The sequence below is a fragment of the Panthera uncia genome, assembly GCF_023721935.1.
Source record: "Panthera uncia isolate 11264 chromosome B2 unlocalized genomic scaffold, Puncia_PCG_1.0 HiC_scaffold_24, whole genome shotgun sequence".
In the NCBI taxonomy this organism is placed as follows: domain Eukaryota; kingdom Metazoa; phylum Chordata; class Mammalia; order Carnivora; family Felidae; genus Panthera; species Panthera uncia.
Genome location: NW_026057580.1, coordinates 117,889,842 through 117,901,297, shown reverse-complemented (window position 1 = coordinate 117,901,297; position 11,456 = coordinate 117,889,842). Strand labels below are relative to the sequence as shown.

The following is an 11,456-nucleotide window of genomic DNA, read 5'->3' as shown; positions in this document are numbered from 1 at the left end:
TCGGGCCCCGGTGCCGTGACGCCCCCACAGCCGGGCCTCCACCGCGGCAGCCTCGAGAGGCCGGAGCCCCCGGTCCCCAGGGGCGTCCGGGGCGGCGGGCGCGGGACGCGGGGCTGCGGGGAGGCCGCGCCCGTCCGGGCGGACACACGCGGGGCGCGGGACCGTCGGGCCGCGCCCCGTCGCCGGGGACCGCGCGCTCCCTCCGCCCCCGTGACTCGAGCTGAGGCCTGAGCGCAGTCTCCTCACAGCGAGGCCGTTTGCGCTCCGGGACCAGGTGCCACCGTGACTCCGGAGGCTGCGTCTGAGCCGCACGGGCGCGAACGCAGACCCACGCGCGCTTGGTGCGTCGGCCTGGCCGCGCCTGCGCTGCGTCTCGGCACGGTTTCCAGCCGCCACCGTGCCGACGCGGTGACATGCGCGCTTGTGCGTCAGGCGGCCCGCGGCCCGCGGCCGCACCGCCCGGAGCCGCGTCACGCGTCACGCGTCACGCGTCACGCCCGGCTCTGGGACGTCGGCCTGCGGGCGGGCCGTCAGGAGGAGGAGCGAGACGGCCGCGCCCCGGGGGCTGCTGTGCGGCGTCTCGCAGGTGACGGCAGGGGCTTTGGGGGCGGAGGAATCCGTCCCGGCCACGCGGCCGCGGTCCCGCCCCGGCGCTCCAATCCCGGGGCCTTGCCGGGTCTGCGCACCCCCCTCCGGCCGCACGCAGCGTGGCTCCCCGTGCTTGTCCCTGAGAGCGCCCCCAAGTCCCCCAACCCCGAGGGGTGCCTCGGACACGCCCGCATGCGCCTGGGGGTCTCTGCCGCCTTGAAGGGTCGGCGTGTGTGGCCGTTTCCTTGAAAACAGGCGGAAGGAAGTCCGGAACAAATGAGCTCATTTTCGGGCGCGGACGTCGTCAAGTGACAACAGGAAACTCGTTTCGGGGGGAGGGGGGGGGTTAGCCCATTGCCACGTGCAACCCGGCCTCCGCTTCTCCGTCACCTGGGTTTTCGGGGGGCGGGGCTGCCCCCTCTGGCTTGGCCGCGCTGGACTTGCCTCGCCCGGGCCCCAAACCCCAGGCACCGCAGCGTCTCGGCCACGTGCTTCCGGCAGGGGGACACGCACAGGATCACCAGCAGCTTCGCGTCGCCACCTTTATGACAGGACGGAGCAGCAGGTGGAAAGGACCCCGAGGAAAGACGGCGTCTCTACACGACTTGAGGCCGCGTGGGGTTGGGGCACCGCCGGCAGGGACGCGGGCCTGGCCCCCAGCGGTGGCGGGGCCGAGCCCCTCCTGCTGGGGGCGCGGGCCGCGGGGTCCGGCCTTGCAGGGCGGGGCACCCTCCCGAGCCCCCGCACCCAGGTCCCCGCAGAAGCTGCCTCGCTTTTCGGACGACGGGGAAGGCTGAGCGGCACTGAAGGAACAGCCAAGACCAGGGGGAACGGGGAGCCGAGGAAAGACCGAGAAATGCTGTGGGAGGGACGACGGTGACCCGGGGAGCCAGGAAGTCCCCCGGGGGGACATGTCCAGGGGGAGCGGGTGTGCCCGGGGCAGGGGACAGGGCGGTAGGTCACCGCCCCGGGTCGCATCCCGGGGGAGGTCCCTTACCGAGAACGTCCTGAAGAAAGTGGGTAAGCTTGCTGTTCCGGTACGGGACGTGGCCTCGACGCTCCGCCAGGGCCCCCAGGACATCCGCGAGGGCCGCCAGGCTCCGGTTGATGAACGAAGTCTCCCTCAGGGCCGATCCTGTCACTCCAGACACACCTGGGCAAGTGCAAAGACCCAGCCACACAGTTAGGATGTGCGACAAAGTCTTTAACGATGTCAAGGAACGAGCCAGGAAGAGCAAAACCAGGACGTCTCAGGGTGCGTGCGCTGCGTGGGGGGCACACCGGCCGGGGAGACCCCCCAGTGCGCCTCACCAGGAACAGGTGGGCAAGAGCCGCGGAGAACAGCACGGCTTGGGGGTTCTCACGTCTGGGGGCGGTGGTGAGACCGCGCCCACGGCGGGACGGGAGAGAAGACAGCAAAAGGGAACAGTGCCCGGCACCCACGGCCCGCACGGCCCGCTGGCCCCCGAGAGGTGCCTGCCCTGCGCTCACCCACACACTCGCTGCCGGCCAGGTCCACGAGCTGAAGCTTGGCGTGCACCTGCTCCGCGGGTCGCTGGGCCCCCAGGGCCCCAGGCCAGGCTCTGCCCCGCGACGCGCTCCTCCTGCTCCCCTCCGGCCACGGCCCGTTGGCCTGCTGCTCAGCTGCACGGGGGTGACGCGCACCTAGGAGGGGGGTCCACGAGGCCTCCCTCAGTGGCGCTGTGGAACGGGACTTCTGCCCGGAGCGCCACCCTCCGGAGAGGAACTCACTCCCCCTGCAGGTGGGCAGGGCTGCGGCGGGAGGGGCTTCCAGAGGGAGGCCACCGCTGCGGAAGCTGGGGCTCGCGCCCACCTCGTCCCACGAACAGAGTGACATTCTTGGAAATGTTCGGTCACGACAGTTGATTAAAACCCAGTCCGAAAAGCCTGTGAGCCCCACCGTTTGTCTCCGAATCCTCCTGAGAAATCCCGACAGACCCATGCCTCCCTCTGGGGTGTGTGTCCATCTCATCGCGTGCTATTCCCAAGACGGCTTCTTCAAGAGAGTTTTTAAAAACCTAAGTAGTGTATGCTCACCGTGGAAAACATTAAAAATACACAGAATGGGACAAAAACGAACATAAAAGCCACCCTGGTCTCTGCTGCGTTTCCACGTGTGGAGACCGACCGTGGGCTCCCGGACAGATGTCCCCTCCCTGCGGGCGAGCCCCTCCTGGGACCAGTCAGGCAGAGCTCTGGGGCGCAGGGCGGGAGCGGGCGGGAGCGGGCCGCCCACACCGGCCTGCAGGCAGAGTGAGCGTTGACCCGCTGGCACCCGGCGTCTGTGTCACCGCCGTGTGAAGTCGGGCCCTGCCGCAGCCTTCCTCCGCGGGTGAGCTCTGGCTCCGTGAGCTGGCAGAAGTCGGGCTCCTCGGGCTCCGTCCTTCCCAGCCTCGGGGCCTGATGGCCGGGCAGCGCGCCGGTGCTGGAGAGTCGGGTGGGCGGCCCGTGTACGCGGCCCTGGTCCTCGTCCTCACCGAGACAGACCCTGGCAACTCGGGTTTGCGACCTTCTAAGCCCACATCGCATCTGCAATCTCACAGGTGACGTGTGCACGGTGTGCCCAGATGCAAACACGCCCGCTCCTGGTTAACGAAGAACCCCCCCCCCACCCCCCATCCCCTTTCCCCCCAGCCTGGTTCCAGAGCCTGCAGATGTGTTCGCCACTCCCAGCCGGGGCCCGTGCGATGATGCCTCAGAGCCTGCAGGTGCGCGGGCTCCTTTCCTTTTACGTGGATTTCATTCCGTGCCCTGACCAGGCGCGCGGGGCCACTTACCGGGGCTGCCACGGGCGGGGGCTGTGGTCAGAGTCGCCGTTATTATCAGGTGGGATCTGGAAGAATTGGCGTGCACTGAGGTGGCCAGCTCCGCCCTGAGCTGCAGGCTCCCAGCAGCGAGCGCCATGAACTCCGTGGCACTGTGGACGGGCCTGGCAGAGCAGGGGGGGGGGGGGGGGGGCGGGGGGGTGATGGGGAGCTGGCCCCTGGCAACGCGAGGGACGCCCTCCACCCTCGGCCCACGTGAACCAAGTGTGCCCACTGTGAGAGAGGTCTGGAGCACAGCTTAGACAAAATAAGGCGTAGCAAATCAGACGTTCTCCTTTTCTGACGCCCGGCTTACTTATTGTGAATTGCTTTACTCTGAAATATTCAACCGTCTGGGGGGGCCAAGTGGAGGTTCTCAACCTTTTGAACATCAAGCATTCCTTTATTTATTACGCCCCCACGGACTCCAGGAAGAGTCTGTTTCCCTGTTCTAGTTAGTGACTAACACCTAAGCAGAGGTTCCCATCAGCAGGAGCGATTTTGTTCAGCCTATCAGACAAAAGCTGAAAGTTCTGCTTACTTTGTGCAAATTTGTGGCCAAAGGCATCATTTCCTGTAGGTTTTTCCAGACACTGGAAACAGCTGCAGACCCTTCACTTACTAACTCTGGGACGCCAGTCTCGCCGCCCTAGCCCTCGTCACCAAGGGGACCCAGCCTCCCCCCACCCCCCAGACGTGGATTCAGGAGCATATTTAGGAGCTTTAGGAGCATATTTAATCAACACAAGGGGACGTCCTTTCTTACAAGGTGGTTAATTATTGGTGCCTGCCAGTGGAATGAGGGCGTCTGTACGTGACCGAGGGACGGCGGGCAAGACCATTTCTCCGGGCTCGTTCCCTCTTCGGGAATAGAACATGTTCTATCAAATTTTCATCAAGATATTTTAAAAGGTTAACGGACTTGTCTGTTTTAATTGTCATTTAAAAAAGATAATTTCTAAGGCAAATTGAAAAATGCGGAACACATCCTAAGCACGAAAGCGCCGTGTGGTCCCCGGGAGGAAGGGCCCATCAGGGAGGCGTGGCCAGCTCTGCTTGGGGTCCCGTGAGTGGCTGAAGGGCCACGCGGAATACTCACTCTCGGGTCAGCAGACAGACCTCCGGCTTTGCCTCCTGGGCGGTCAGCGCCTCACGCTTGGGCCCAGACGCTGCTGTGCGACCGTCTTTGGCCAGAAGGTCAAAAATGTCGTTATTATAAACTTCCACTATCGACACGTCAACCTTCAGGCTCCTTGACGGGTTTTCTGAGATAAGCCTGGGGATGGGGGGACACAAGGGACTTGGGTAACCCCTTGGAGAAAGCTGTGGAAGAATGGCTTTCAGAAGGAGGTGACAACACTCGGCATTAGGGCAGCATCTTACTAACAGCACAAGCATGCAGGAAGACTGGAATGTTCTCTTTACATTGTAGGGTAACGGCCTTGGGAACAGCGATTTTATCTGAGTTGTATCTAAATCAACGATTCTGGCCCTCGGTACCCTTAGGATCCCAAGCCCACGAGGAGAAGAGGTACAGAGAACTCGTGGCCTCGACTCGGAAAGCCCCCCTGCTCCCGAGTTTCATCCCCGCACAGGAGCCCAGAGGATTTCCAGCACTGTTCCGGAACTGGGGCTTGCCTCGTCCACACGCCTGGAGACAGACCCACAACCCCACCCAGGGGGAAAGTGGCCACCCGCACAGCCCCTCATCACTGAGGCCTCCCCGTGTCTTGTGGGGGTCACGGCTTCCCCGACACGCACACAGTTAAGGCCCATTTCACTCTGGCTAGGATGCCTTCCTGTCCGTAAGGGAGTCCTGGCCCCGGGCTGGAACCCGTGTGGGCGGTCTGGCACTTCGGGAAAACGCAGTCTGGGTGTGTCTAATCCAGGCGCTGCCGGCTCGGGGGTTTCCTTAGGAGCCACGAGGGAGCCAAGAATAAAATGGGCAATTATTGTCTCCTGGTGACACGGTCACGAAAATGAAAAAAGGTAAAATGAGAGAAAAATAAATTAAATCCTCCCAGGAAGAGAATTCCTGGCACAGACCTCGGATTGGGATTACTCTCGGTGCTGGGGTCTCCCCGGGGGACTCGAGCAGAGTGACCCTCCAGCCGGAGACACCGCTGGGTGGGGGCCGCACGTCCCCTCCTCATGCCAGAAAATCACAAATGTGACCTCGGCGTGGTTCCCTGCCCCGGGTGACGGGTCGTGTCTCTGGCTGTCACAAAACCCGGATTAGAAGTTTCTCATCCACACAATACAGGGAGAGCTCCTGTGAAGATCGTCTTCCGGGAAATTAGGTCCTCGATTGATTCGTTTGTCCCTCAGCTCGCTGGCTTCTGCCAACAGTGCTGAAAGGCGGTTCGGTCTTTGCCTCGAAGAAGCCGGTGTGTGGCCGGCAAGTACACGTGTTCCAGTTACAGCACAGTGTGATGCGTCTTACACACAGGTGTGCGAGGCCCCACGAGGTTCCAAAGGGGGGCACTGAGGCAGGGCGGGCGTCCCCTCCCCTCCCCTCCCCCCTCTGCACGTGCTGCTGGATCGTCACCGCCCGGCTGCTTTCACTCTGGACTTACTGAGGGCGGAAAGTCACCACGCTCACCCTGTGAATCCCTCGTGCCCTTGGCCCGGCGGCCAGAAAACCCTCCCGACGTCTGCTGATTGGCTGAGATCACCCGGGAAGGACACAGTGGGAGCCCCGGGCTCAGGAGGGCCCAAGAGGGTCCCCGGGTGGCCGTCATCGTGTTTACAATGGCAAGGCCACCCTTGGTAACCTCGGCCGTCCGAGACCAAGATTCTTTAGGGTGAAAGGTTCACGAAAACATCCTCCAAGATCCGAAGGCTCCAGTGAGGGGCACAGAGGCTGGACCGGCCGCTGCCCCGGGGCCCCTTCCCCGGGGCATCCGCCGCGGGTCCTCTCCCTGACTCCCGGGTCCCTGCCGTGTCCCTCCTTCCACGTGACAGCTGGGAGAGCCACGGGCCACTGCCCGGGGAGGCTTCCCTGGGGGAGAAGCCGTCGGCTCTCGGGCCAGCCCCGGCTTGGCTCTGCTGAGGACGCCCATGACACCCGCTGGGGTTCTAGCCCCTTGAAATTCAGTGTCCCCACATGGAGGTCTCTGTGACCTACGGTGGGCAGGCTGAGCCGCTGTCCACAAGCCCCCCACCCACCCTGGGGACTGATGTGCTCCTCCCCGGGGCGGGGGGGGAGGAGGCCAGGGCTGGCCACGGGCCCTCCTCCCCCATCTCTGACAACGCACACCCTCAGGAGGGGCAGGCCCCCTCACTGGCCTCGCGGCCACTGAGGTTTCTACAATGGTTGTTACACAGCACAACCTCACCTGTGCTGACAGCTGGTCAGTAAACTTAATAAATGAACGTGTCTGTGTGCACAAATGTTTAAAGAATATCGGTTTGAAGAGGCACCAAAATATTAGGCTGTGTGGGAGTTCTTATGTCTTTGGCTCTGATTTTAAGACACAGAAGGGCCGGGCAAGGAGACACAGGGACAAAAACCGAATCTCAGGGCAAGGAGCCGCGTCTTCATGGGAACACTGCACACGGCTGCAGTCAGCGGTGTGCAAACGTGAGAAGGTGTGTCTTTTTTTTAAATTCTTTTTTGTGTTTATTCATTTTTGAGAGGGAGACAGAGAGAAACAGAGTGTGAACAGGGGAGGGGCAGAGACAGAGGGAGACAGAATCCGAAGCGGGCTCCAGGCTCCGAGCTGCCGGCACAGAGCCCGACGCGGGGCTCCGACTCGCAGACCCTGAGATCATGAGCTGAGCCGAAGTCGGTCGCTCAACCAACTGAGCTACCCAGGCACCCCAATGTTTATTTTTGAGAGAGAGAGAGAGACAGAGCATGAGCAGGGGAGGGGCAGAGAGAGGAGAGACAGAATCGGAAGCAGGCTCCAGGCTCCGAGCTGCCAGCACAGAGCCCAACGTGAGGCTCGAACTCACAGACCGCGAGATCCTGACCTGAAGTCGGATGCTTACTGAACAAGCCACCTAGACACCCCAAGAAAGTGTATCTTGCAGGGCGGCTCCCTGAAGGCAGGGAGGGCTGGTGTGTGGGCCAAGGGGGTGGAGTGTGGGACCACAGCTCTGTTCCAGAATTCCTTGGTAACTTGGGTTGCAGAGGACGGCCTGCTGCTATCTGTTTCCAAGAGTAATTGTGTTGGTAAAACCATAATATGCAGCGGGTCCCTTGTGGGGATGTGTTCACGGGACAGGAGCGTCCCCAACGTGCCCAGCTCCCTGTAACTCCAAAGAAGTAAACCAGATGCGTCTGCTCTTTCCAGGGCCAGGAGGCGGGGAAAGGACAACGGAGGTTTCCCTCGGTCCCCTTCCCATTCTAGAACAGAAAAAACTCCGTGCGCGGCCCTCTCCTGGCCAGGGAAGCTGTCTCGCTAGGGATCTCCTTCCAGCGGTTTTGTCTTAACGAAGCGTTTCGACATAAATGTGCCTTAAGAATTTTTAGCGTCTGTGGTACCGAGGCGTGGAGTGTTTGAACACTGCGTGGTTTGTCGTGGGTCCTGGGAGGAGCACCGGGTGTGGTCTCCGCACCCTCCCGTCCCCCCACCCCCGCAGCTCTGGTCCCCTGCTCGCTGCCCCCCAGGTACCTGAAGAGCTCTCCGGCAGCCCTGGGCAGGACTCCCAGGTCGCTGTGCGGTTCCCACGGCGGGACGGGCTCCCCCGTGGACTGTGGACCCAGCATGGTGTAACTCTTGCCACATCCTGTCTGTCCGTAAGCCATGATGCAAACGTTGTACCTAAAACCCAACACGGATTTGAGTGCCGGAAAGTGCACGGCGCGTCTCCTGCCCTGACTGGATTCTAAGAAAAGCGTTTACTTGGATGGACAATGCCACACATTTTGCTCCGTAGTCCGTTTCTCCCGCCCTTACGAGTCAGGCTTTCCTAGAACTGCAGCTCTTCTGTGCGCAATCCCTGCAGCCATGTGGTTCACAGCACGGGATTCAACCACAGTCACGTCCACACACACAGCACGTATCTCATCGGCACCTGCTTCTCCTCCGTGACTCCGTGTTTCCTCCAGGCGCCCGCTGCTGGCGCCCTGCGCTCAAGGTGCACGCGGGGATTCCGGCCTGAGCGAGACCCCTTGTCGTCCCCGTCCACCTTCCGTGCAGCCCGGTCAGCTGGGGCTTCTGACGCACGTGGAGTGACGCAGAGGTCTGCACGCTGTCCTGGGCCGTCCTACGATACCTCCCCATCACGCACATGACCCGGGGCATTGCTGACAGCATCGTGCTTAACGATCGTGGCATGTTCTTGTGCTTTGTTAGTTCAAGGGGCTGGGTGTTTCCACACCCACGGTCAGCCGGTGTGTGCCACAGCGTTTCTGACAGGCGAGCGGCCCCCCACACCCCACAGACGGGTCACGTCCCCGGGGACACGGACGGTGGCTGGCCCTCTACATTTCCTTCCAGCTGTTTCTTCAGCCCGAAACAACGGAAAGATGGGAACATGGAAACAGTATTTGAAATAGATGTAAATTTATAGGATATGATATAAATAGATAAATGATGTGGATTTATAGGCGGGGCTGTGCGGGTACAGGTGTCCCAGACCTCCAGGGGCAGAAGGCTAAGCCCTGACCCCCGTCACGTCACGGGGGAGGTGAGACCGTGCACCTCAGAGGTGGCTCAGGGCCCATCTCAGAGACGCTGATTTAACTGATCGACCTTTAATCGATGACAGCCTGAAGTATCCCCAGCAAGCCAAACTCACAGAGGCTGTTGCTTCGATCACAGCACCTTGCAGAGTGTTCTGACTGGCTGCTGCCTTTAGCAGGGACCCAGGGGGCCTACCACCCGGCGTTTTTGGTAACAAAAGCCTCCCCGCACCTGCCCCTGCCCCGAGGACAGGCGTGTGCACACCTTGGACCACAGCAGATAAGCGAGCCCTGACGGGGACCTTGCGAACCCTTTAGGGACGTGGAGAGGAAGGAAGCCTCTTGAAGAAAGCCTCTCAGGACTTAACAAGGCCATCTGTTTCGCATTTAAAGTGGAAAGGCAGCTCTGGGGACGATCGTGCAACCACCACGCCTTTTCTATTTCTGGAACCTGCTTACTAAAGAGAGGCCTGCTTAAAAGAAAACAGAGCTCTCCCGTGGCTCCCAGTGGAAGAACTTTTGGGGGAGGATATAAAACCCCCACATTCAGCTCTTCCGGGAGAAGAGCTGTAGCAGAAGCTGTCATAGTGCAGGGTGGGCCCCGCGGGCGTGTGCCACGAGAGCCACGTGGCTCTCCCGTGAGGACCTGGCCCCCTCTCGGGCCCCCGCCGTGCGTTTGGATGCTAGAACGCCGCGGGCGGAGACAGCCCTGTCGTTACAGCTTCCGTGCTGCCGACGTTGGCCGTGTGGCAGCCTCTGCCGGGCAAACACAAACATGCCTTCTTCGGGACACTGCACGCAGCCTCCGCCTCCAAACTGGGGTTCCTCCAGGCACCCTGAGGTAGGAAGTCCTGGCGTTCTGTGTCAGCTACACAAACCTGGCTCCACTCATTGCTAAAGACACAGCAACTCCGAAGGTGGGACCCGGGGCCAGAGGCTCCTTCTCGAAGGGCTGGTGAGTTCCTCAATCTAGAGTTAACGTGCTTCACAGACCTCCTGAAAATTCTAAAATGCACAAACAATCCCAGAGAGAACCGGAGCAGGTGCTCATGGCCGTCAGCCCGCACACACGTGACTAGAACATCTTTAGGACCCGAGGCAGGTGTGCTCACAGACGCCCTCCCTCGAGTCCCGCTTGGTCCTTCTCCTGGCACACCCAGCCCCCCCCAACCCCCCATGGCCACTAATCAACAACGGGGCTACGGGTTGCTCTGCGTTGTATGAAATGCTCAGGCTCTAACGTGATACACTCATCCTGTAGCAGGAATGACATCTGCCTGTAACTGTGATCACTGACCTTGGAGATGTTTTAACTCACCCGTCCAAGAGTGACGTAAGCAGGGGGCGCACATCCCCAAATACCGCTTGCTGGGATTCCGCGGGGCCATAAACTCTGAGAGGCACAGTTGGAAGAAAAAGAGATTTACCTCAGTAACCAAGCAGGAAAACCTGCCGAGAACGCTATCTTCGTCCACTTCCCATAGGAGCCCCAACATCGTCAAGATCCCTTTTTTCCTTCAACAAGAAAAGGTTAATTCCATGGCCTTTCAAGCTAACAGAGGTTAAGGAAGACAGAAGAATTGTCTCCTCTGTTATAAAAACACAATAAGCAAAATTATGAATGCTTGCAAAGCAGAAAGAAAAAGCAAGCGAAAGAAAGAAAGAAAGAAAGAAAGAAAGAAAGAAAGAAAGGATACCATGTAATTATCCCGGAACGAAATTAGCTCCACTTAAGTGGGTCCAACAATAATAGTGTAAAAATCATAGTCCAGGCAACATTTGATACACAGCATTTGATTTTTATGCTGGAGCTCTTAACAAACAGTATTGTTTTCCTAGGCCCCGGGTTAGCTGGGCACCAGGACGGGGTGTCTGCTGTGTGAGGGAATCAGTGTGGCTCTGTGTTTAGAAGCTCCCACAAATACAGCCAAGCAGGAAGGACTTCCAAAAAATGCAGCTCACTGCACAATTTGAAACAAGACCGGAATGCAGCCGCAGAGCGGGCTTTGTGCCAGACTACCGAGCGCGCAAAGCACTCGGGGGGCAGATGTACGGAATCGAGTGCCCCCTGCATCCAAGCTGAGGCTCCTGAAATACAGGTTCGTATTTGGCTGGAACCAAACTTTTCTCTTCTTTCATTTTTAAAATGTTTCATAATGTCCAATTGATCCCTGTTATCTCTAGAAGCAGGATTAATTTTATTTTACTTTTTAATGTTTATTTATTTTTGAGGGAGAGAAAGAGCATGGACAGGGGAGGGGCAGAGAGAGAGGGAGACACGGAATCTGAAACAGGCTCCAGGCTCCGAGCCGCCAGCACAGAGCCCAACGTGGGGCTCGAACCCATGAACCGTGAGATCATGATCCAAGTGGAAGTCGGGACTCAAAACTGACTGAGCCACTCAGGTGCCC

At 59.9% G+C, this 11,456-nt stretch overlaps 1 protein-coding gene across 2 annotated transcripts in view; it reads right to left on the bottom strand.

Moving 5' to 3' along the window:
* Window positions 1-854: 854 nt before the first annotated feature.
* Window positions 855-11,456, bottom strand: part of KIF25 (kinesin family member 25) — a 45,149-nt gene continuing 34,547 nt past the window's right edge. Inside the window, exons 9-15 of one of the 2 annotated variants that reach the window (XM_049654603.1) lie at window positions 10,364-10,438; window positions 8,033-8,182; window positions 4,513-4,689; window positions 3,387-3,538; window positions 2,080-2,253; window positions 1,586-1,741; window positions 855-1,129 (exon numbers count right to left, since the gene is read on the bottom strand). In XM_049654603.1, coding sequence (XP_049510560.1) covers window positions 975-1,129; window positions 1,586-1,741; window positions 2,080-2,253; window positions 3,387-3,538; window positions 4,513-4,689; window positions 8,033-8,182; window positions 10,364-10,438 — 1,039 coding nt within the window. In that variant the 3' untranslated portion in view covers window positions 855-974. The remainder of the gene's footprint in view (window positions 1,130-1,585; window positions 1,742-2,079; window positions 2,254-3,386; window positions 3,539-4,512; window positions 4,690-8,032; window positions 8,183-10,363; window positions 10,439-11,456) is intronic. The other variant, XM_049654605.1, reaches the window with a different exon arrangement.